The following is a 27,002-nucleotide window of genomic DNA, read 5'->3' as shown; positions in this document are numbered from 1 at the left end:
ATTTACCTATAATCGCAGGTTTATTTACGGGACATTGTCCTGCTAAGTATCATTTGAAAACAATTGGCGAAAGTCAAGATGACAATTGTTGATTCTGTAACTACGAGCCCGAGAGCTCGGAACATATTCTCTGCCATTGTGAAGTACTATTTTTTTGGACTCCTACTACTTCGGAAGGCATCTTATGACGCCTCACGAGGTATGGCATACCTGTCCCAAACGGATCGTTAGTTGGGACGACACATGTAGAAAAAGAAACAACTCGCTTCCAACTACATTGGATTCGGGTAATTTGTAACATGTAAAGCAAACAACCAGAACCACAAAAGATCACCTGAATAGTGGTCGCAGTGGCAAAGTTTCCCCTAACAAAATAACTACAAAGGGCAGCCTTATGGGATTGCACGAGCTGCAGACGTAGGACTGTACTACTTAATGTAAAATATTTATTTTCTTAGTACATTTCTAGTAATAATAAATCAAATATATGTCTTACGCATAGTTTAATCACAACCAATCTACATCGAATATTACATATTGAAACAAACCTTCTTGGTTTTCAGGTCATTTCATTTGTAGTAGGTGATCGAATCCGATTAAACTTATTTGAGAAGATCTGAAGAAAGAAGACAAAAAACCGAACTAATATCTGGAACTAAATCTTTATAGCATAAGATTAGCTTGTTAAAACGTTTTGATTGTGTGTGGTAAAAATCCGGACCAGTTAAGAAAAACAAAATTTTAAACAATATAATCACATTTAATGTAATAGACCAAGCATTCTAGTTATATTTTGCAATTATTGTAACTTTCCTGAAGTATGCATACAAATGTAGCGAATGCTGTGGACTTAATCATATATCGAAACTATAAATATAAAAGAATCGATTTTATGTTTTATTTATGAATTTTATATATGGACTTAGATACTTAGATAATTCATAAATGGGTTTTCTGGTATGTACCTATTATTAGTATCAAAATAGGATGGGCTGAGTGGAAATTAATCAGGTGAAGTGGAAATGAATCAATGAATTGGTCGAACGTAAATAATAAACTTTCGTTGTGCTTTCCATCGATCCACGTAAATATGTTGCTAAGTCTATGTCATCTGGATAAGTCTATGCAACCGTTAACAATTTTGTAACAACTTAGATATATTGTCCGTGCTTTTTAAAAGGAGACGCGTCGATTATTTTTCGTCGCGGCAAGATTCATAGCGCTATTCGGCGCACGATTTGCCGCAATGTATCTCTTATGGGATGAATGACACTTTAAGAAAAAGGTGGTACAATTTTGAGTAAAAACCTTATTGTAAATAAAACATACGAAACCCTGAAACTTTAGAAGCACAGTTTGCAGTCAGCTTTAGTGACAAATTCGGCTAAAGTAAATAATTAGCCAAATTCGGCTAAAGTAATAATCAGCATTATTTTTCGACGTTTATCAGTATTTATTATAAAATGCGCCAATTCAATTCGTCGCCTCAAAATGATTGAATGGCTCGTTTCCAATGAAACGCACAATACCTACCTACACATTCGCCTCAAACATTCAACCCAAGCGCACAAAGCAAAATGAATCAACGCTGAGGATGATGGATACAGCGAAAGAGACAGCTAATACAACGACACTATGTTAACCGTGTTTGCAAATGGAGCTCGCATGTACAAACGATTTTGTGGACGAATAATTGTATATAAAAGTGTGCTGGAAACGAGCACAACACAAATAAAGCATAGTATTTCACGTTTTATGTTCCACGTGCGAGTAAAGTGGGAATATTATAGACGACATGGGGGCAGAATTCAAAATCTGACCCAGTGTCGTAGATGCCAAGGCTTTAGGCACGGCACAAAAAATTGTCATTTGGATTCCAAATGTATGATCTGTGGTGATAAATCGCACACGAAAGATACTTGTCCGGTGAAAAAAACCACAAAAAGTTTCAAATGCGCTAATTGTAGCGAAAATCATAAATCGAATTTCTGGGGTTGTCCTGTTCGACAAAAAATTATAAATTCTCGTTCTAGACAACAAAAACAACAAATAAAAAATGTACCTACTTCTTCAGGTACACTTCAAGAAAACACGCCCAAACGTGTTAATCCGATTCAAAATAGATTAACAACTTCTTCTATCCTACAATGGTGTGTCATCTTATGCTTCAGTGGCAGGTAGCAATGGCAAAATAACGGCGACAACTACCACGCCCTCAATTTCGTTTGCACCCAACGCTTCCTTTAGTCCAATGGATCTAGGTAGCGTAACGGAAGAAAAATTAAAATACCTACAGGAGGCTATGTTACCTATGATGATTTCCATGTTAAATTATACCTCCATGTTTGAAGCTTTTCAAGCGGGTTGGGGATTTGCTAACAAAATTGTAATGAAATTAAAGTTCAACAATGACTTTAAATAATCATTTAAATTTATTAAATTGGAATGCTCGTTCATTAAAAAGTGCGAAGACGATTTTTTCAACTTCTTGAGGATACATAATGTGCATATAGCCGTTGTGACATAAACTTTTTTAAAACCAAATATTAAATTGAAGAGTAACTCTAATTTTGTTACTCATCGATTTGATCGAATTGTTGGATTCGGCGGAGGAATCGCAATAGCAGTTAATCGCAGGATCAAACATTCCGTTACGCCGTCTCTTGACACCAAGGTGATTGAGAGTTTGGGTATCGAAGTTGAAACTGATCTTGGTATCATTTTTATTGCTGCAGCCTATTTGCCTTTTCAGTGCACTGGCGAGCAAATTAATTTCTTGAAGGGAGACTTACAAAAACTTACAAGAAATCGGTCGAAATTCTTCATAATTGGTGATTTTAACGCCAAACACCGAGCCTGGAATAATGCTCAAAGCAATTCCAACGGTAAACTACTTTTTAATGATTGCTCTGCTGGTTAATATTCAATTTTGTTCCCGAATGGTCCTACATGCTATTCGTCTGTAAGGAATCCATCAACAATTGATTTGGTTTTGATAGATCAAAGTCACCTTTGTAGCGAATTGATTACACATGCTGACTTTGATTCTGATCATCTTCCAGTAACTTTTTCACTTTCTCAAGAAGCTGTTTCCAATCCCATTAGCTAAGTGTTCAATTATCACGCCAGCGTCGGCGGTAAAACATGATGATGAGTTATGTTCTACCATAGACCATCCGGTAGACTTGGGTGAAACGCCCAACTCCTACTCTGCAGAAGGCAAAGAATTCTTCACATTTCCTTTCGATCATGCCCATATGAGCCTGCCTAGTTCTAGTTTTCCGTTCTAAGTTTATAACTGATTCGCTTTAGAATACCTATCCGTCTTTCAATTTCATTGCTTTCGTTTCTCTTAGTCTCAAATTTGCCGAAAATAGCCAACAAAACCGATACAGTAGAACCTTGCGGCAATTAAAACATAGTAACACTTCTAGAACATGATTTCATGAAAATCTTTGAAGATACATACGCTTGTGTGTAAACTTGCCAAGTTGATACCATCATTATATCCTAATTATTAGAAAACCTACATGTACATGTCAAAAGTGAAACAATGTCATAAAAAAAATCAGAAATACCCATTAAACGAAAGCTTAGATACTTCTCTTTCTTATGAGATTGATCTTGAAATGTCGGAAGGACTAGAACATTATTTTAGAACAATTAGTTGATCATTTTGTTGAATTAAGAGATCAATTCAATGGATGACCCTAACAAAGTATACACGGATTTTTTACACTGGTCTTTAAGCAATTTTGAATTACCGCCGAATTCTACGAGGTAGTTTTCAAAAACCGGATAAAGACCCGTTTTAATACGAAAATCCACGTAAAAAACTTTTTTATCGTTGATAAGATAGAAGAATGGTTGCTACTTTGAGAATAGTAGCACGGAAAGTATTCCATCTTTTCCGGGTGATTTTTATGGAGCAAAGCTGTCAACTGCCCACTTGGCCGATTCAGTGGTAACCAATGTGCGTGCTAACGCCCACGAGTCCGAATCACCATGAATGAGATCTGTGAACATTGTTCAGCTCCGGATCGATACAACCTAGAAAGTGTGTATCGAAGAGACAATTAAGAACATCTTTTTCGTCCGTCACATTTTTTGACGTAGGACTACGCCTTTGTTTTCGATATGGGGGTGCACGTTCCAAATTCTACAAAAATGGTATGTAACGAAAAGTGGTCCAATTTTAAACGCATATGATTCAGCCATCTCACGATAAATTTTCGAATTTTTTGCGCATATCGCCCCGAAATACTTCTAAGAATAGATTACAATAGATAAGTCCAAAGATTTTTGATATCATGGCATTAAAAATTTAAATAATGTACAACCTAGTCAAAATTTACACACAGAAGAGTCCGGTACGCTTCTATGAATGACGTCATCATCGACTATTTAAAGAACAGATTTCGCCGCACAAGCTCAGTTGCCTGTTGGACGGCAGGCGGAGCAGATCACTGCGCTTTGTGTTTTCACAGCCAGTGTAGCTGAGTTAGAAGTTCGTTACACTGACTGTGGAGGTACACTACCCACTGCTGTTCAACACGCGACTGAGCTTGCCCGTTCAAATACTATGCTTTTTTTATTTATTATTTTCTATTTGATTATATTGTTTTGTTTGCATTACATTTCTAATTTAGTATATTGGGTGTTCAGCCACAAGTGGTGACTTTTCATCCCTATTGTTTACATGATTCAGTTAATTATTATTAAGTTATAATATGCTTTCGCAGTTAAGTATTTTTTTCCCAGTAGGATGTTTTAAACCTACTTGTCTTCTGAATAAGGAGCTAAACAAATCTTATAAACCAACTTATAAACTATAAAGAGAGCTAATCGTTACAATTGAAGATTGCAACGATTTTTGTCGGAAGTTGCTTATAATACTGTTCGTCATAATTTCTAATGTTTCTCTGTTTGCGAGTCTGTGCAACTCATTTGTGCTAAGCCAGGGAGGACGCTTCAAAATCATTTTCAGAATTTTATTCTGAATCCTTTGAAGCGTTCTCTTCCTAGTAGCACAACTTGTCCAGATTGGCACTGCATATAGCATTGCCGGTCTAAATATTTGTTTATAAATTAATAGTTTGTTCTTTAAGCAGAGCCCAGAATTCCTATTTATAAGAGGTTATAAACATTTTATATATTTGTTGCATTTTGTTTGGATTCCTTCAATGTGATCCTTAAAAGTGAGTTTTTTTTTTATCGTAAATCAAACCCAAGTATTTAACTTGATCTGTCCACGTTAAATTCAAACCATTAAGTTTAATAATATGGTTATTATTTGGTTTAAGAGAAAAAGCTCTTGGCTTATGCGGAAACACAATCAATTGTGTTTTTGCCGCATTAGTGGATATTTACCATTTTTTCAGGTAGTCATTGAAAATATTTAAGCTTCGTTGCAGTCGACTGCAGATAATACGAAGACTCCTACCAGTGGCTGAGATGCTAGTATCATCACAGAAAAGTGTCTTTTTACAGCCTGTAGGTAGATTTGGAAGATCAGAGGTAAAAATATTGTATAGTATTGGTGCAACGCTTGATCCTTGAGGGACGCCTGCTTCAACGGGTAGCTTATTAGATTTACAATTCTGATAAGAAACCTGTAGGGTACGGTTAGTAAGATAATTTTTAATTATCTTTATTATATAAATTGGAAAATTGAAATCCCACATTTTGGCAATTAAACCTTTGTGCCCAACACTGTCGAAAGCTTTTTCGATGTCTAGAAGAGCAACTCCAGTGGAATAACATTTGTTGAATATTTTGACCAAGTATCTCATGGTGATTTCGGGAAGGTTTTTAAGAAGAATGTTGAAAATTCCATCATAACCTGGAGCTTTCATATTTTTTAACTTTTTTATGATGGATTTGATCTCATCATAGTTTGTTTCAACAATATCGTCTAGAGACAATACTTGATTTGAAACGTTTTCATATTTTTGTAAGACTTCGGTTTCAATAGGACTCACAACGTTGAGATTAAAATTATGGACGCTTTCAAACTGATGAGCAAGTTTTTGAGCTTTTTCTTCGTTTGTAAGAAGTATGTGGTCACTTTCCTTCAAAGCTGGAATTGGTTTCTGAGGTTTCTTAAGAACCTTAGAAAGTTTCCAGAAAGGTTTAGAATTTGGCTTGATTTGTTCAACCTCTTTCGCGAAATTTTCATTTCTTAAGAGTGTGAATCTATGCTTAATTTCTTTTTGTAGATCCTGATAGATACATTTCATAGCAGGATCACGAGAACGTTGATATTGACGTCTTCGAACATTCTTCAAGCGAATCAGAAGTTGAAGATCGTCATCAATAATAGGAGTATTAAATTTTTTCTGTGTCGTTGGTACTGATAAATTTCTAGCATCAACTATAGATATAATTTTGTAATGCCGTATCAATGTCAGCTTTATTTTGTAAATCAAGGTCATGATTAAAATTATTCTCAATATAAGTTTTGTACCTTTCCCAATTCTCTTTGTGATAATTGAACACTGAGCTAATGGGATTGTAAACAGCTTCTTGAGAAAGTGAAAAAGTTACTGGAAGATTATCAGAATCAAAGTCAAGACGCCGGCGTCGGCGGTAAAACATGATGCTGAGTTATGTTCTACCATAGACCATGCGGTAGACTTGGGTGAAACGCCCAACTCCTATTCTGCAGAAGGCAAAGAATTCTTCACATTTCCTTTCGATCATGCCCATATGAGCCTGCCTAGTTCTAGTTTTCCGTTCTAAGTTTATAACTGATTCGCTCTAGAATACCTATCCGTCTTTCAATTTCATTGCTTTCGTTTCTCTTAGTCTCAAATTTGCCGAAAATAGCCAACAAAATCGATACATGTTCTAGAAGTGTAGACTAATGGGTTTCGGAAATATGCACCCCAAAATTGCACAGAAATTGTTTAGATTCGTAACGTATATCATGTATTTCAGAACCAAATTTGATTCAAACTCATGCTGACTAGACGTCGTTATTTCTCACTTGCTTGTTAAAAACTTAAAACTTCCTGCGAAAGCACACAAACAGGCAACCCACACATTCATTGGGCCAACCCGATCACCAGTGACATCTCCGCAAACGTCCTCTGATCCGACATGTCGTCCAGTATTCGTGGTCGCTGCTGCGGGTATCGGTCCTTGTGACGCATCCGTTGATTGGCCCAACGATCCATAAGCTTTCCCGAGGCACACGTTCGTTTCCAACCGAGCGTCTGTGCCGGCTTGTAGTACACCTCAGCGCTCTCAGTTGGAAACAATAGCGTGATGATCTGGGCATAGTGACGCATCAAGCGATGGGAAAACATTATGTTATAGACCAGGAACTGTTCCACGATGCAGTGGGTGAGAGCAGCTTGAATCTTGCGATTCATCGTGTGGTACGTGTTGAAGTACGATAGAACCCATTGACCTTGCCGGCTGGCCAACAGTAGCTGCCGAAGACCATCCGGGGAAATTCGAATTGGCAGCTGACCCGCCACGGAGTGGGCCGTTGATGGTTTCGTGTTGGATCCATTTTCAAGTGGATACTCTTGAATCGGGATTGCGTGGTCTGATGATTCCAACGATTGAACGGGTTCAAACAATGAGGGATCCTCTATCGAGTCATCTTCAACCTTTATTCTTTTTGGAGTCTGCAAATGTTCCTGAGGCTCGGCGATCTTATTGAAAGGTACATCGGCTGAGCAACGACGTCGTTTCCGTGGACTAACAATTTGCACCAACGCGTTTGCCTGTAATTCTTTTGCTTTGTGTTTGAAGACAATCTTCTGGCCCAGCATCCGTGGATCGTTGAATAGTTCATTTATCTCTGCGTCTTGTATCACCTCCAGACATCGTGATGTGATGCCGCAATCTGCAATTCAAATATACGTTAAAACCAACACAGCATTTCGAATCCATCGTGAGCATGCGCACATCTTAGGTTACATGTTCAAAAAGAGTCTATCCGATTATACTTACAAATCATTCTGTTCAGTGAACTTCGCTGCATTCCCCATTCATTTATGATTGTTTTTTCAAGCTCCAGACATTCGTATTCGTCCATCGGTTCAATTTCGATACCCTCCGGTTCCAGGGTGTCTTTGTCATTCATTTTCAGCGGATTGTTACACTAAAAATTTCCTACTTTTGAACCAGCAACTAAAAGCGAAATCCAGTGACTTTGAAAAAATATCCCGACCGTCTTGGCAGTCAAAATGAAAATGGCTGAAGGGACGGATTCGAACAGGCACACAGTCAGACTGAACTGGTACATGCGTCAAAGTGAACGTGAGAGACATGTTAATAACTATGCAATGCTATGTACCCTCAGAATTATTAGCTCTCACCGCATTTATATGTGCGGTAATGATGTTTTTTCAATGTTGGGCTTCGTCGAACTGCGAGCGGGAAATGAAGAGAGAATGAAAAAACGTGGTTTACGATATCGAGAGCAAACATATGTACCTATAGCGGCAGCATGGATGGGATGGGTGTGATTTTGTTTTGTATCTTTTTGCATTGGATGCTCCGATTTGTTTATGCTTGCCGCCAATGCCGGTTGTGACGGACGTGTTTCGTTCATTTCTTCCTCCTTGCACAACAGAATGAGAAACATTTTTTTGTTCGTTTCGATATGTGTGAGGTCGACCTTTTTTCGTCAATTATGGAAACTGATTTGTTTTAGTTTTCTTCAGGTTCCCATTGAAATTTATTATTTTTTTTGCTATTAAACTGAACATTAATATAAATTATTGTTCGGCTCTGGATTATTTTCTTTATGTATAATGTTCACACTTAGTTTCTAAAAATTAAGTTGAGCTTCAAAGCTCTTTGCCTGTATACTTCAAGACACCTTTCATTCGTCTGTTATTACCGTTGAGTGAACTTCGAACTTTCTGAGGATCCCATCCAGCGACTTAGGGTTGTATTTAAAAAGTACCTTTATTTGAATTCGGTAGTCATCAACTTTTAGCTACTAAAGTGAACCGATTTTGAATCAAGTGTCTCAAAACGAGCTTTTTTCTCGGGTTGGGTTCGACATAGAAAAATATTGTTCTGTATGGTTCGCTATTATATTCTTAGGAAAATTTCACACGTTCCGCTGTCATTCGCTGTCAGCTTATGTTAGACGTTAGTTAACAATCGATTAATACTTTTGTACCGATCGAAAGAGTGGATTTACGCTTAGGAGAATAAAAATAATTACGCTCGGACTATTTCAGATATGCAATTTCTTCGGAGAAGTTTCTCATTCATACTTTTGATATTCTTGTGATTAGGGTGATTGCTATCAACTTTTAGTTATTTGAGATAAACCTACTTATTCTACAAAAGTGTCTACAATTATTTTGAAGTAAACTTACTGAAGATACTAAACTTATATCTCTTGTATCATGTTTTTTTTTATTAAATAAGGGTCCGTGCGAGCCTTCGACACAATGTAACTTTTTGCTACACACCACACCAAACACATAACTACTCATTCTACCCTTTCCTGTTAATCTGCCTTCGTCACAAAATCGATATATCTATCCCGAAATGCTAAATTATTTATGCAAATTGATACGAAATTAGCTAGAAAAATCGTTAAAATTTTAACAAAGTAATGTCTGAGTGAGCGACACTCGAAAGTTTTACAAAACATTCAACACCATGCACTCCGTCACCTGGCAAGATTAACAACTGGGACGGGAATCTGTTTAGGGATCATACAGGAGTGGCTGCCAGTATCGTACGGAATTCAGTCATGTCTCGTGCTCTTTGTTAGCTGTTCCAATATCTGTGCTATTCAATCGCAAGTTCAGATCCTTTTAACATCACATCGGGTGTACCTCAAGGGAGTACTCTTGCACCTCTCCTATTAGTGCTCTTCATGATTGACTTTTGCAGCGAATTGACAGTATAATGTGATTGGAGCTCTTTTCAATCCAATATGGCGGCTTCCGGTTATCATAAAACATTAAAATGTACATCACTAGTATGGCCTTGAAGATTGATTATGGCCCGTGTCTAGAAATGGGCGGGTACGGGTATTTTTACCCGATACCCGAACCCGTACCCGTAGGAATCGGGGCGGGTTCGAATCATTGGGTACGGGTCGGGTCGGACACATTAAAAAAAGTTTATTCCGGATACGGGTCGGGCCGGGTTTTTTCGAAACATTTCGCATTTACCCGTATAAATGTTTTTGAATGTTTGGTTGACCTTTTCCCGCCAATATCAAAAAGTGATAAATTATCTTCGTAGAAAAATATTAAAACAATCATAATATTATCATTTTGACTTACATTCGTTCTATAGGTCAGCGTGTACCGAATGAACGGGACTATTGATAAATTTTGAACTAGAAGTTCATCATCTAAATTTTGCTGTACTATTAAACAGGGAAATATTCATCGCTTTTTGTTAAGTTTTTCGAGCATTTTTGAAGTAGTAATCTTGTAAATTTTTTTCCAATATTCAGAAAAACAAGCCTTTGGGAAAGATATGTATTGTATGACTTCTATCGATCTGTTTAAGGAAAATCGTCTAAATTAGGATCAGTTTAAGGAAAATAGTCTAAGTTTGGCGTTCCTACAAAATTTATTGATAAGTTTAATTAAAAAATATACAAGAGATCATTCCAATTAATCAAAAATATTCAAATAAATTGTACTTTTTACAATTGCAAGATCACTTAATAAATTACAAAATAATCATGACGAACAAAAGTTGGGCGCGTTTAAAAGAAAATTAATGTTTGTTTAGATGAATTTTGGAAGAATTGATGTTATCGAAAATTTACTTAAAGAAGTCTCATATAAGCTCAAATATACCCAGATTTTAAGGTAAAGAGTTTGTGTTATTTACTTACGTACCTTAACGCTCAGGCTAGAGCCTTGTTGTCTCTTGCTGTATGTAGAAGCCGTCTCCACTCCAGTCGGTCCATTGCTGCTTGTCGCCAGCCTCGCAGTCTTCGAAGGGTCCGCAGGTCGTCCTCTATCTGATCGATCCATCGTGCTCGCTGTGCGCCCTGCCTTCTTGTTCATGTAGGGTCGTCCTCAAGAACCATCTTCACCGGGTCGTCGTCCGACATTCTTACGACGTGTCCAGCCTACCGCAAACGTCCTATTTTTGCGGTATGCGCGATGGATGGTTCTTCCAGCAGCTGATGCAATTCATTCGCCTGCGCCACGTTCCGTCTTCCATCTGCACGCTACCATAGATCATACGCAACATCTTTCGTTCGAAAACTCCAAGGGCGCGTTGATCCTCCACAAGCATAGTCCAGGTATCGTGGACGTAGAGGACCACCGGTCTAATCAGCGTCTTGAAGATAATCAACATCGTGCGGCGGCGAATTTTGTTCGACCGGAGCGTCCTCCGGAGTCCAAAGTAGGCACGATTTCCCGCCAAGACCCGTCTCTGAATTTCTTTGCTGGTATCATTGTCGGCGGTTACCAGTGAGCCCAAATACACGAATTCGTCGACCATCTCGATTTCGTTAACGTCAATCCGAACTCGGGTTGGGAGGTCCACATTGCCGTCTCTAGAACCTCTTCCTCTCATGTATTTTGTCTTCGAAGCGTTGATGGCAAGTCCAATGCTGCTGGCCCCAGCCTTCAGTCTGATGTACGTTTCCGACATCGCCTCAAAGTTTCGTGCCATTATGTCAATGTCGTCGCCGAAGACAAGAAGCTGGACGGACTTCCTGAAGATCGTTCCACTCGTGTCTATCACCGCTCTCCTTATTACACCTTCTAACGCAACGTTGAACTGCAGGCACGATAGACCATAACCCTCTTGGAGATTCAAAGAGACTCGATAGTGTCCCTGATACTCGAACAACGCACATCACCCGATCCATCGTCGCTTTGACTAATCGTGTTAGCTTATCCGGAAAATCGTACTTGTGCATTATCTGCCATAGCTGATCTCGATCGATTGTGTCATACGCCGATTTGAAATCGATGAACAAATGATGTGTGGGTGGCCCTTCTGCAGAACCTGCCGAATAGCGAATATTTGGTCCGCGGTGGCGCGGGAATCCCGCTTGGTAGTGCCCTACGAACTCCCTTGCAAATGGTGACAATCTGCGGCAAAGAATTTGGGAGAGGAGGCGCTAAGTAGTGTGATCGCGCGGTAGCTGCAGCAATCCAACTTATCACCCTTTCTGTAGATTGGGCAAACGACACCCTCCATCCACTCCTCCGGAAGAGTCTCCTCCTTCCAAATTTTGGCGATTACCCAGTGCAGCGCTCTAGTATTTAATAGCTCGCTGGGTAGTTGCTCTACACCGGCAGCTTTGTTGTTTTTTAGCCGACCGATCTCCTCCTTGACTTCTTGGAGATCAGGGGTCAGTAGCATATCGTCTTCTGCGCATGCTCCAAGATCCGTTGCCATACCGTCTTCGTCCTCTGCTACTTCACCGCTGAGGTGCTCGTCATAGTACTGCTTCCACCTCTCAATCACCTCACACTCGTTCGTAAGAAGGTCGCCGTCTAAATCACTGCACATAACGGCTTGTAATTACATTATTAGGAAGTTATTAGCAAGGAAGCATTTTTAACTTCAAGTATGCTTCTAAATTTCTTAGTATTTGCCAGTCTTAAATATAATTTTCTTATGCAATACTAATACTAAATATAAATTCGAAGCAAAATGTTCTTAAGAAAAACTTTTCGAAATATTTTGATTTTATTTCTTCAACAAAAATATATTGGAGTGAAAATACGCCCTTTTAATAAATAAACCACAGATACCAAACGCAAAAACATAAAACGTTTAAAATTTAATTGCAAATTAAAAATGTTTAAAATATAATTGCATTGTGGAGAAAATAACAATAAAAGGTTTTAACACATTTCAAAAAAATTTTATTTTTTTTTATTTTAATTGAATTTTTTTTCTTTGAATAATTTAGTTATAGAATGTATTTTAAAATGGTTTTTCAATTCAAAATTCTCATGAAAAATTGAGCTTCAAAATGCAGATGTTTTTAAGTTATTTTAGATCTTTTTTCGACATAATATATTACTTCGTGAAATTACGACCTTTTCATAAGTTATTCACGTTTGTTCATCAAAACCAATATGTTTTTCTAAATAAACATCAAATTTCCCGATAATACTCAGTTCCCAGATCAAGGATGAGTTGTGCACGACTGTCTCGATATGCTTGCTGTACTAAAAATATGGAACTGTAACGTGACAGATTCTGGTTGTAACGTGACAGATCATTGAGAATACACTCAAGTTTTTTTTTACGCGGTTTTTTTTGCGCGGTATTTTTTACGCGGTTTTTTTACGCGGATTTTGAAATTTACGCGGTTTTCATTTACGCGGTTTTTGAAATTTACGCGGTTTTCATTTACGCGGATTTTGGAATTTACGCGGTATCCATCAATGAGGTTCCCTTTATCGCGGATTCTTAAATTTAAGTGGTCTTCATTTACGCGGATTTTGAAATTTACGCGGTTTTCATTTACGCGGATTTTGAAATTTACGCGGTTTTCATTTACGCGGATTTTGAAATTTACGCGGTTTTCATTTACGCGGTTTTCATTTACGCGGCTCGTATCCCCCGCGTAAAAAAAAACCTGAGTGTACTCCATAAAATCGAAAACAAAGTTTTTCTTCAGGAAAACTATATTTCAAACTCTTCCTTGTTTTCCAAGCTTCAACTTAAAACTGTGTTCATGCAAATTTGGGGGCCAACGGAACAGACTTTTTCAATTTAGTCGGGCAACCTCCAAACTCACTGCGAAAATTGTGTAACGTGACAGACGTATTAAAATGACAATAACACGAAAACCGTTCATGATGGAAAATAACTTTCTGTAGAAAAAATGTGCGGTTTAGTGACCTTAATAATGTGCAGTTGGGATAGAATCTGATTTTATCGTTTTTGCTCACTTATCTTATGAAATATGCGTAAAAATGTAACTTGGCAGACAGAAGCTTTGACCATATGTAAACAGCGATACGACTGTGCAAATTAATTTATACACGCGAAGTACACGCTAGCCTAAGCGCCTTTCGTCAATAAACCTGTTAACAGACGCGAATATGCAATCGCGGGTGAACTTGTACCTGATCAAAGTGAAGCAGACTCATACAAAAACATTAACCCTCCTGAAGTCGCGTTTATGGCCCACTGAACGAGCAGCCGATGGTTCCCTAGGACGATTTAGCTAGATTTTCAGAGCAGTGTGCACTCAGTGCACTAGCGCGACTACCGGAAGGTAAAAAACACACTTATGTAGTCATGAAACGTCCTCGCAACATTCTACCATAACCATACGACAACAATCACACAAGCAAACAAACCTTCATACAAAGAGGCAGATAGGTAGACACATACTCGAGTGGCGACCAGGTGAAGTACATTTCAAACTTGAACTTATTACGATAATCGCCTTGGTTCTGCGTTGTCATTGCTCACATAAGACCCCATAGTCCAGTCCATTTCGTTAGGAATGTATGGAACCAGGCAGCTCGGCCCTAGCAGCCTATAGAGGGAACAAAAAAATTGACTAAAACAGCTGATGTTATAGCATCATTATAACGCAACGCGATAAAACATAGCAAAAAATTGAATTATTTTATATCAAAGTATGAACATATTTGGCAAAGAAACAAGTGTAGATGAGCATTGGTCGAATGTCCAACCAGTTTCCGCAGAGGTAAACCGACTTTTGATGAAATATTGGCCAATTAGGGTAACCACCTAATTTTAGACCCCTAGAGGAAGTCAATAATATTTGCTTGCCTATGTTTGAATGCAATACATGTCATTGACATAAACTCAAAAGTGACATTTCTTTCCAGCATGAATTTTTCACATTCCGGACCCTTCCACAATAATTTAGATAAAACATTACAACAAAACCTTTTCAAACACGTGACATGCATAATACCAAATCAGACAAATTAATTGAATTAATAAAAACCCGTTTTAATCCACCTAGTGGTGCAATTGTGCCTTTCTCATTTATCCAAACTACAATTCCATGGCTGGTTATGTTTAATATAATGGTGGAAATGTTTATTAAATATTCAGTGCGATTTACACATACGCACAATTAATCGACAGCTACGAACTTGAGTTGCTATGTGTAGACGCTGAAACACTTGAAACCAGTGGCGCATCCAGGAGGAGGGTTCGGGGGTTTGGATCCCGCCAAAAATTTTCAACTTGTTAAGAACTTTTAAATTAGTTTCTCAACTCAAAATCATTTCAAACCAAAATTTTCACTGGTTTTTCAGACCCACTAGGAAAATTTATTCTAGAGAAATTAGAAAAAAAAATTCGCGTAGAGGGGTACTTGATGAGGGAAGGGCGGTTTAGGGAAGGATGCTGAGTGTGTGTGTGGGGGGTGCCCTTCACCGTATCCTCCTAATTACGACCCTGTTAAAATACAGAAAACCTATGCAAATAAAAAAAATGAAGTTGACGATGTCCAGAGTGATTGCATAACCTTTCTATTGGCGATTTGCGGCAAAACCAAAATTAGTCATGCGACACCTATGATTCAGCTCATGAACTGGCAAAGTGATACAAATTGCTTTTTTTCACCCGTAAGTGAGTCGTAGCTTACAACAAAATCTTCATTATCTTCTCGGAAAAAGCTAACCACTGCCAAAATATGAATGAAACGAGTAAGAAATTTAGTTTTATTTGCAATTATTCTGAAAGTACAGCCATTTGCAACTATTTGACTCATACATTTCTTCGAAATGTAATCGGGGTATTATTGTGGTTATAAAAAATCGTTCCATAAATAAAGTTCCAACTCGAAATCGAGACCCAATCAGCACCAATGTCAAACTCCTTTAACTTTTGAACTACGTAGGAGATTCAGTGAAGACTATCGGAGAGAAGGATCGGCTGTGCATGATACAAAGCTGACACTTTCCTATTACCCGGATATATTCTTTCCTCGCGTGATCTGGAGAGTTTCATGAATTTACACCATCTCATGAAGGTTTAGCTTAACTTAGGACGAACGGGAAATGCTGTTGCGGCGTCTACGGTGCTCAACAAATTACATTTCGAAACAGCGCGCATATAGCTCTGCGAATAATATTAGAAACCACTATGTTTTACACTCTTTTCGCAAGATGTTTACTCATCATCTGATAAAATGATGATTTTCCTTCATTTTCATAAACAATTATCAACAAATTGATCGGTAATTTGGAGTTTAAAAGTCATTTTTTACCAATGTTTACAGAAAATATATGCACTATGACAGAACAGAATAAAATCAGCAACACTTTCCTTCCAGCGCTATCTGCGAGCGGTTTCAACGTAGAATCGCCAATAGGAGAAAGGCAAAAATGTGAATTAGCTGTGTGTCCGCACTCTTAAACCCGTAACTCCGGAACCGGAACTCGGCATTTAATTAAATTCAATAGAAGCCTATGGGAACGTTGTACCTTTCATTTGAGATTAAGTTTGATGAAATCGGTTCAGCCATCTCCGAGTAACCGATGTGCATATTTTTGGTCACATACATACATACATACACACATACATACGCACACACAGACATTTGCCGAATTCGACGAACTGAGTCGAATGGTATATGAGAGATGGCCCTCCGGGCCGGGATTAAGTTGACGATGTTCAGAGTGATTACATAACCTTTCTATAGGAGAAAGGCAAAAATATTACAATTGTATATTTAAATCCAGTTTGAAAATGTCCACCGGTTCTTCATGGCAATCGAAACGTGTTCGGTGAATTTTTTTAAAACTGTGAATTTTATTTAATTTTAAACAATTAGAGATGAACTAATGATATTGACACAACCCAAGGAATGTAATTGTTGCATCAAACCAAACAAATGCAGAGAAACCTGGTAGTGCAGGAGACAAATACATTAACAGGGCCTAAACTATGTACGGGTCCAAATTAGGTTGGTTACCCTACTACGGGCAAACATACGGTCTACTAGCGACTTAACATATGTAACATTTGAATTTCTATTTGATTTAAATTGACAATGTACACTGACGTCTTTTTTTATGCAACTATTTTTATGCGGATTTTTAAAGATTTTTAAAGATTTTTATCCCGGCCCGGAGGGCCGAATGTCTTATGCCATTCGACTCAGTTCATCGAGATCGGAAAATGTCTGTGTGTGTATGTATGTGGAAAAAAGTGTTACTTCTGGTTCTCAGAGATGGCTGGATCGATTTGCACAAACTCAAATGAAAGGTGCAACATTCCCATAGGCTGCTATTGAATTTCATTAAATTCCGAGTTCCGGTTCCGGAGTTATGGATTTAAGAGTGCGGACACACAGCAAATTCAGATTTTTGCCTTTCTCCTATAAAAAGGTTACGCAATCACTGGTTATGCTATTAATTTTTTTAATTGATTGGACTTCCGGTTCCGGAGTTACAGGTTGAAGAGTGTGGCCACACAGCAAATACCCATATAAACTCAGCTGAAAAATTCTCAAAGGAGGGAATAAAGAGAAATTTCAAAATCGAATTTGTATTTTTGATGCCAAATGTCTTTAAAATGCATGACACGTCGAGATTTGATGTAATCTCGAAAAAAATTTGGCGAAAATTGATTTTTTTGAACTTTGGCACATTTTTGCCTTTCTCATATAGAAAGGTTATTGAAAATCTTCAACCTAATCCCGACAAATTTTTTTTGACTTATGAAGGCCTAGGTAGGGGTATGCAGTGAGGGGTTGACCAAACCCCCACCCCACATTACACACCCTTCCCTGAACCCCCTCAATTCACCACCATCATGTCCCTCCCCCCATTTAGCCGCCTCCCCTTAAAGCCCCCTAACAGATCCCCCTCTAACGTCCACCTTATGCACCCTCTTCAAACCCACCCCTCTCTCATCCCAACCACTATCACTTAGTAGGCATACCAATATTGTGGGTTATTTATCCTCTTCACACACACCCGCATGATAAAATAGGTTAGCCGAAAGACAACATTGAGTTAATGCTAATTAAGCCAATTAAATATTATATATTTTTGTTTCAACTACGGGCGGATCCAGAATAAAATTTCCTAGTGGGTCTGAAATTTTAATTTCGAAAGGAACACATTACGTAATACGCAATAACCTCTGTAACCCATTCATGCTCATGTTGTTTGTGGACAACAACGTTTTTAAACAGCTATAACTTTTGATTGATGCAAGATTTTCTCAGAAAAACAAGTAAGGCTAATACATGTGACTATTGCCTTTCATTTGAGTATTAACAGTTACAAGGATCAGCTCTAGAACTGAGTTATTGTAATTAGTCTGATTGGATTCCGATGGAGCAGTGCTGCCAGCGACAGTTTGCTTTGACGACGGAAAATGAATTTTTCATATATCTTCGTTATGTTGCAATATTATTGAAAACTGATAAAACTTATCAATTTAGACTGTCTTTGGTTTCGTTTTCCACGTAATTGGACTATTGTAAATATTCTAAGAGAATTGTATTGAGCAATGGAAGGTAAAAATTGAACAGCTTCTAGCACTGCAGGGGAAGTACCGATCTTTATGAAAAAAGGCTTTTTGTGTTTCTTGACCGCACCGTTTTCAAGCAAAAATGGTTTTGAAACCCTGCATGCACTAGAAAAAACTTGGGCATGAAAGGGTTAATAAAAACCAGTGAAAAATTTTGTTCGGAACGATTTAGAGTTTAAAACTATTGTTACGGCATTTAATTAGCAAGGGACTGGAAGGTGAAGTATATTTTTCAATATTAAGAGCCATAGTACTCAAGGGAGAGCAAGGAGTTGAAGGGAGAAAGTTTAGAAAAGCGTGGAAGGGTCATTTAAACAAGCTTAAAGTTTACCGGCGACTTAACCCTTTGTCTGCTACCGTAGGAGTCAATTTTTTTGGCATTGGAAATGCGAATCACCTGAGTCTACGGCATGTCCGGACAAGCGTAAAGTAACTTGTTGCTTCATGCTGTCGGAACCGACTCAATCCAATTGTATGTCTGTGCAAATCGTACTGAATATGTAATATACCTTTCCACCATTGTATTGAACATAATTAGCCATAGAATCGTAGTTTGGACAGATGAGAAAGGCACAATTGCACCACTAGGTGGATTAAAACAGGTTTTTTATGCGGGTTTTCAAAGGAATGCGTTTTTTATGCGGTTTTTTATGCGGCACGTATCCCCCGCATAAAAAAACCACCCATACGTAAAGCATTTTGGTTTAGAGTAAAAATCCGATGTTTCCTTCATCCAGTAACAGTTTCATGTCGTGCAACTTTTCAAACCATGTCACACCACCCCCTGCTGGGAGACGATTTGGAAAAGCAGAATATCCGTTTATCCTTTCCCGTCAGCATCGCTGGTTGCTTTGCAATGGGGTGGTTTCCCATCCAGTTTTGCTTTCATTTCAAAGATGGCCACACTCCCGTTCGTTTGCTTTTCGTTCCGTCTGTTTGCGATTAATTTTTGCTGGGTTTTCGACATCGGTTCGAATTGAAAATCAGTGTTTTTGCAGCCCAAGTGATTTTAATGCTCGTCAATGTTTAAGAAGTTTTGTCTATCTGGAAATAATAACACGAAAAACTATGTACATTTAATCAATCGATAATTTGCTCCGGCGTAGTTTTTTCGGCAGCATCCTGCTGCTGCCATAGTAGAATGGGAATAGATCGGAATGTTTGTTTTAAAATCATATCATGCTGTGAAAGTGTTTTAATTAAATTAGAAACAGTTTTGACGCTACATGAAATAGTGGGTGTCACGATTCCCAAATGTGTGGAAAGCAAAATAAATAAAGTGTAGTTTAGCCAATTTAATTAATCCAAGGTCTTCCAGCTGTTCACATAAACAGCGCTGTAGTGTAATGTAAGAGTAAAGTATAAAGTTTGGTCAATCCAACGTCTTCCTTTAGTATTAAGATAAATAGTGATTTGAATAACCAGTCTTCCATATTGGTGATACAAGTAGTTATTTGTAATAATGAAGAGGCTCTCGTCAGCGGATAAATTTCGTCGCCGATTGGCTGCTATGAAAAAAGCCAACAATAATGAAAAATTCTTTGAACATGATGTTCGCAACAATGATGATCCTAATAAAGAACGAGAACCATTCGATGGAAACGAGGATAAAGTAGAACAATGTTCCGAGGTTACACCGGATTCTTCAACAAATCCAGAAGAACCAGCCCAACAGCAACAACCTAATGAAACAGCCCTCGAACTATCTTCAGAACCAAAGATGAAATCAATGGTTCACGTTGATCGAACGGCCAAAGGCAAACCATATTTTGCAAAACGTAAAATGATTGTAAATAACAAAAAAAAGTTTTTGAAAAAGCTTCGTCGGCTACATCAACTACATGCACAGCATCCTGCTCTATATCTGCCACCAAGGGATTCAATTGGACACTTATCTGGGGTGCTGGTAGCCAACGGCAGGAACACGAATCAGTACTGTTGCCAATGCGCATGTTCGCTGAATAACAATCACCTTCAACTGCTTCAACACCCTCAGCAGACGAAACGAGATTGTCTGCAACAACAACAGTACCAGCGGTCAAAGAGCCAAGCCGTCTGCCGAAATTCGTCTCCACCGACCGGTTTGATGTTGATAAACGCCTCGCCAAGTAATCCTCCTGCAGCGGCGGCATTTGGTAACCCTTCGGATTCCGGGGAAACTAACGGCCAATTGGACCTGTTTCCTTGTCCGAATTATTACGAACTTCACCAGCAAAAGCATCACCACCAGCAGCAGCAGTGTCATCAATATTACCATCGTCATCATCTGTCTCCTCAGCATCATCAATCACACGGACACCATCACCACCTGACGCAGTGCCTTCGAAGGTCAAAACCACGAGAGTCCTCCTTCCGGTCGCCAGCGGAGGCTTCGGTGCCATTCTGCATGAAAGAGATGCATAGTGTCGTGAGGTATGTGTGAGATTCAAGTACGCCACGTTTCACACGATTTGTCAACGGAATGTGACAGAGGATAGATTAATGTGTTTTCCATGTACATATTTAAACGTTGCAGAAGATTTCCGCGGGGATAACATACTACTATGATGTTGCCGTAACTGGGAGACCAACGGACCGTTTGGATCATACTCGATTCTCGTTTACAATTAGTGACGTAAGGTGTAACGGGAAAAAAGTCAATTGAAAATGGTTCGTGCAGAAGTGTGTGGAGAATAATTAGGTGACCACTTTTAATTGTAAATGAAAATGTTGAAGTAATGCTATGTAATTAGACTTGTTAGCACTTCAACAAAATTAATCTGTAGTAGAATTACTGGTTCATGAAATTTTATGCCATATAACATTAAAAACAAACGTAAAACTCATTAAATTCGATATGGAATTTGTGTTTCGACTTCGTCTCATCAGAATCCGACACTAACTTAGTGACAGGACTAAGCTAGCGCCAGATTGACGCTAGCTCCAAAAAACGGAGACACAATTTGTGTTCCTGATCAAAACTTTTGTCAAGCGTGATGTCCCGCAAGAAAAGAAGCTCATTTTGAGTTGATGATCTTTGGCGCTCGTATATGGCAGGCTCAGGAGAATTGTTTCTAGTTTGAACAATAAAAGGTGTGCAGGTGTTTACTCTTGTAAAAGTTTTCCTACTACTATGAACAAGATCAACATTATTTATATCTAAGCTGTAAATCTTATTTTCATTTTATAATTCTTTCTTTTGACTAATAAAATTACGATTTGAGGAAACACATACGTACATCGGTAGTGTCAACTTATTGTTTTTTCCTAGTCACATCGGCGAAACAGCGTATGTATCGCGTGATTTATGCAGGCCCCACACGAGATATTCATCGACCTGGCGATTTAAAACAGACTGCCTGATAGACAGACAGACTTTCAGAAGGGTTTACCTTAACCATCCGTGTTGGTGCACTACGTTTCTATTTAAAATGCATTCATTCGGCTAGTCAGTCCAGGAAATAGGTCGTGGCTTAATATGTAAATACGAAGGTTCTTGCTCTAGACCTGCACTGGCGGCTATAAATTGGTATCAATTTGTCTGCATTTATAGGTAACAAAATAGGGGGTATTGTACTGAAATTCCGTCATTACTTGCAGCACAGCACTTTTAAAGTGCTCAGTTATGACATTACAAAGGGCTCGCATAAGGGCATCTAGTGGAATAGTTTGCTCTACTTCCGTGGTTGAAACCCTTTCTCTTAGTCTCATTTAAACAATTTATTTCACAGTCAGAAACTCCGCCTACAAATTATTGGTAGATACACCTCTTGTCACCAGAATTACTTAGAAAATTATTCGTTTTCAAATCGTACAGGACATCGAATTAATTAAAAACTAATTGACACGTCACTGGCAGTACTGAAAGACCAAGCCACGATCGCTCTCTCAGAAAAAAGTCTAATTTTAAATGCGAAACTTTTTTCTTTATAAAAACAAACGACATAAACAATTTAGTTGCATTGGAAATATTTAATTCTTCACTTCTTGTATCCGTCTCTTCCACAGTGTCCGAGAAACGCACCACATCGCTCAGGCCCAGCAGGAGAAGAACGCCAAGCTGCGGGAAGCGTTCGGCATCTCGGAGTACTTCGTCGAGGGTACCAGCTTCGACCAGGACCGGAAGGCAAAGGAAGACCTGGCTAAGGCGGATGCGCTGCAAAAGGAACTCGCCGAGAAGGAGCGATCCCGTGAGACGGAGAAAGCATCCCGAAAGCGGTATGCGCTTGTGAGGACTCCATCGCCGGAGAAGCAAAGCGTCGGTTCGTCGGCGACGGTCGAGGCCAATGGTAAAGGTCATCACCGGAAGCGAGGAACACGCGATGACACCGATCGAGACGGGGATGATGAAATGGATAGACGTAGACGAGATGATGACGATGATGACAACGCTGGGCGGAGAGATGAGAAAAAGAAACACAAGAAAAAGAATCGTGATGCGTGAGTACTCGTTTATAATGTATTCAGGTGTTTTCCGTAGCACTAATTTGAAAACTTTTTACTTCAACTATCACATCATTTTCACTCGTTTTCATGCATTTAGACTTGTATTTGTCGTCACAAGTAAAAGTTTAAATGAATTGAAAAAAGTTTTCAAATCAATCCTATATTGGGTTTAAGAGCTAAAGCCAACCCACTAAAACCCCAAAAAAGTACGCAATGTTTATTCCTAAAAGGGAAAAGTTTAGTTAAATCAATTTGTGCAATTGGGGCACAAAACCTGACTTAAATTAAGTTGGATTTCTGTGTTTCGAATTCATCTCCTCAGTAACTAGCACCAACTTGTATACTCATGCCTTCGTCCTACCAGAAGTGGCAAGAAAAATTTAATCGACTAGACCTAAAGTTCACCAAACCGTCGGTACAAACATTTGTTGGCGGAAATTCTAGATAAATGGTAGTAGCCGTTTTTGCAGATACTCTTCGACGTAAATTTGCTTAACCGTACCTGTAGGTCTAACGATTATGCTCGTCAAACCACAACTGCATACAGCCTGCCAAACCATGCACTTCTTAAAATCACTTTGATAAATTTTTGACTCTGAAATAATCATCGACCTTCCCGCATTGTAATGCGGTATATTATTCTAGACCAGCAAGTCTGTTTTAACGTTTATGTATGGATGATAAAACAAACGTTAAAACAGACGCAGTCGAATTTTATCAGTAATTTGTCGTACAGCTTTTGTGGTCGTGTTTTGGATCTGGTTTCCTGCTTCTGCTTCCTGTTGGGGGTTTTCATTGTCTTGAACGACTTGTGTCCAGTCGAATTTTTCACTTTCTGAACTAAAGAATACCACATTTTGACTTTTTTAGAAACATTTAGGATGCAAAGTTTCGGGTTTCGCTTAATCATCCTAAACACTGCATTCCGCTGCGATTTGAAGTTGACAGCAGTTAACCGAACGCGGATGCATTCCAAAATACTACTCACTGTCGAACGAAGAATTCCGGTTAATTTAGCTATGGATTGATGCGACAAAAGCAGATTTTACACATTTGTGTGTAAACAAGCTGTATGTCAAAACGTGCGCACACACTATGACATTTCGTTACTGGTGTTGGTTACATCTTTAATTCGACAAATTAAAAAGATGTGGCTAATAAACTATGGCTAAATTTTGCTGTGCGCATACCTTATCACACACGATTGGCTTCTTAATGGATTGTGCCGCTTATATTTTTAGGTTCGAGAAATTTTAATGATTCACCGCGAAACAAACTTTACTTAGCAAATAAGGCATTGAATATTTAGATTAGTCAAAATGTGAAAACTTGAACATGGCGATTGTTATTATTTTTTGTGTTGGAATAATGGACCATTCATAAATTACGTAACGCGTTTAGGAGGGGGAGAGGGTACGAGAAGTTGTGATATGTTGTGACATATGGGGGAGAGGGAGTAAGCTAGATCGTTACGTAACATGTTTTTACTGAACAAAAAAAAATTCGAGGAATTTGTTACGTAATAGGGGAGGGGGATAGAGAAACTTGTGACAAGTTGTTACATGGGGGAGTCAATTTTGGGCAATTTTTGCGTTACGTAATTTATGAATGATCCCTAAAGCCCCCGAGTGAGCCTCGAAAATTTCACAAAATTACCCATAGTCATGAAATATTTTTTTATTGGGGGACGTATGTAGCTTCTGTTATGGATATCTCGATATAACTCATTTTTGTTTAAGTTATTAAATCATTAACTTTATTGCAAGATCAAGTAATACTTTTTCTCTCAAAAACTACTTTAGATAATTGAGTAAAGTGTTGCACTCTTACATATACATATACACACATTGATACCTTGTTGGCTACAGCGTCATCTCGCCAATGCCAGGCGTATCGTACAGCTTTGTCGGTCTTGGGCGGCTTCCTTCCAGTTTCCCTGCACGCTCAGGGATCTCACGCCCTCTTCCACTGCGTATAGTCTACGTGTTCGTGGCCTCCCACGAAGGAGGCGTCCTCTTCTTGGCTCCCTGCTGAGTATCATTTTTGCAATTCTTTCTTCCGACATTCGTACCACATGAGCAGCCCATTGCAGTCTGCCGTATTTCATCTGTTTAACAATATCCGCTGTTTTGTATACGTGGTACAACTCATTATTCTGCGCCACACTCCATTTTCGCATATACCGCCGAGGATTGTCCGTAGCACTTTACGCTCGAAGACTCTTAATGCTCTCCTATCTGCCTCCCTCAGCATCCAGGCCATAAAGAGCGACAGGGAGCATCAGTGTCTTGTATAAGACGAATTTTATTGACGTTAGCAGGTTACGGGACCTAAGCTGGTTACGTAGACCGTACCTTTTTGTTTTTACCTCACAGGAAACTTCGTTGTCGCAAGTCTCAATCTATCAAGATAAACGAATTCTTCGACCACTTCAAACACTTTACCATCAAGCACTACCTCGGAACCAACACCACTAGACATATCTTTAGCTGCGACCATGTACTTTGCCTTGGCTGAGCTAATGACTATCCGCGCTGTCTCCCTCTTAAAAAGCACGAAGGCCTCTTCCACTGCTCTACGATCGATTCCAATTACATCAATATCGTCCGCAAAACCGAGGAGTATATGCGACCTTGTGATGAGAGTTCCGTTCCTTTGCACGTCAGCTCTCCTGATAGCTCCTTCAAGAGCAATATGAAAGAGCAAATTTGAAAGTGCATCGCCTTGCTTCAGTTCATCTACGGTCACAAATGAGGTTGAGATCTCATCTGCAATCCGAATACTTGATTTTGAACCATTCAACGTCGCACGTATCGCCAAGTATCGCCGGAAAACCATGTTTTGACATAATCTGCCACAGCTCATTTCTTTTCACTGAGTCGTACGCCGCCTTAAAATCAATCAACAGATAGTGGGTCTGCAAGTTGTACTTCCGGAATTTGTCTAGGATCATCCGCAGGCTGAACATGTGATCCGTCGTTAATCGGCCCTCACGAAAACCAACCTGATATTCGCCGACGAAGGATTTTGTACGCCGAATTCAGGAGAGATATCCCCCTGTAATTAGCGCACTACATACTGGAGTCCTTTCTTGTGGATGGGGCAAATGAGTCCATCCAGTGAACTAGCTGGCAATTCTTCGTCTGCCCATATTCTTAGAATAATGCGGTGGATTGTTTGGTGCAGCTGCTCACTACCGTGTTTGAGAAGTTCAATCTCGTCCTTTCCAGCAGCTCGTCTAGTGTTAGCTTGTCCGTCATTTTCAATGCTTATCCTGTTCCTAGATACACTTTCATTTCCGCCATTCAACAATACCTCGAAATATTCGCACCCAAGGTGAGATGCATTCCATCCCTGCTAACAGTCAATAACGCCACCGCAAAAACAAATGCTGAAGAAGAGGGATACACACCGTGGCTGGCAAAAACAAAAAAAAAACAAACAAGCTCATCAGACCGTGAATATTAAGTTGTAGTGGACAACGCAGCTAATGATTAACCGCCAAGTAAACGGTTGTCAACACGCAGCAGCAAACTACGTCAACTGGACCTGATAGACAGCAATTGAATTTAGTTGCTTTATTTTGTTTTTTTTCGCATTGTATATAACATAAAATACCCGCGACTCAGTCAAGTTACCCCATTGAATCATGTTAAATAAACTAATATAAAAAGTAAAGATTTGCGTTAGAACCTTGAAAGTTCTTGTTGCAAAATATTTTCCAGGCAGGGCTTGTTTGTTTGCTGGGCAACAATTCGTTGGATGGATCTGATGTGTTTCGCTTACTTCATCATTTCCATTGTCGAAATTGTGGAAATTGCGAAAATCATTGAACTCGGTCGTTTCAACATTTACTACTCAACTCTGCATAATATTCTTATAGTAATAATCGAAAGAGAAAGTAAACAAAGAGAGTCTCTCAATGTAAGTTACGTCTCATTATAAATTTTCTCCAGAGTTACTTGAAGTGATAGTTAACTTGTAAAATGCCTACTACTGTGGAGTTCAAGTTTGCAGAAATAGTGATACTGATCTTCTTTTCAACAGATCATCCAGCCTTGAGCGCAAAAAGGAGAAGAAAAAGAAGTCGAAGAAAAACAAGAAAGAAAGGT

General features: G+C 38.9%; 2 protein-coding genes across 5 annotated transcripts in view; one reads left to right on the top strand and one right to left on the bottom strand.

Annotated features, from left to right (window-relative positions):
- Positions 1–27,002, top strand: part of LOC131690957 (serine/arginine repetitive matrix protein 2) — an 83,147-nt gene that overhangs the window by 30,866 nt on the left and 25,279 nt on the right. The window contains exons 1-3 of one of the 4 annotated variants that reach the window (XM_058977055.1): positions 19,351–20,877; positions 22,453–22,884; positions 26,938–27,000. In XM_058977055.1, coding sequence (XP_058833038.1) covers positions 19,928–20,877; positions 22,453–22,884; positions 26,938–27,000 — 1,445 coding nt within the window. In that variant the 5' untranslated portion in view covers positions 19,351–19,927. Of the gene's footprint in view, positions 1–19,350; positions 20,878–22,452; positions 22,885–26,937; positions 27,001–27,002 lie in introns of those variants that run through there. The other 3 variants (XM_058977054.1, XM_058977057.1, XM_058977056.1) reach the window with 3 other exon arrangements.
- LOC131690959 (uncharacterized) lies at positions 6,702–8,305 on the bottom strand. The gene is made up of 2 exons (XM_058977062.1): positions 7,966–8,305; positions 6,702–7,858 (listed from the first exon to the last, which is right to left on the bottom strand). Exons 1-2 carry the CDS (start codon positions 8,096–8,098, stop codon positions 7,047–7,049), a joined length of 945 nt encoding a protein of 314 aa, XP_058833045.1. The 5' UTR covers positions 8,099–8,305; the 3' UTR covers positions 6,702–7,046.

This window comes from Topomyia yanbarensis, chromosome 3 (genome assembly GCF_030247195.1).
Source record: "Topomyia yanbarensis strain Yona2022 chromosome 3, ASM3024719v1, whole genome shotgun sequence".
NCBI classification, from domain to species: Eukaryota; Metazoa; Arthropoda; class Insecta; order Diptera; family Culicidae; genus Topomyia; species Topomyia yanbarensis.
The sequence above is the reverse complement of the archived record's forward strand: the minus strand, read 5'-3'. Positions and strand labels throughout refer to the sequence as shown.

What these genes read in the sequence shown, in the direction of transcription:
- LOC131690959 (XM_058977062.1), bottom strand. Translation starts at nt 8,098, where the DNA reads ATGAATGACAAAGACACCCTGGAACCGGAGGGTATCGAAATTGAACCG. An exon ending in TTCACTGAACAGAATGATTT is followed by an intron (nt 7,859 to 7,965) that starts GTAAGTATAATC and finishes TTTGAATTGCAG; the next exon opens with ATTGCGGCATCACATCACGA.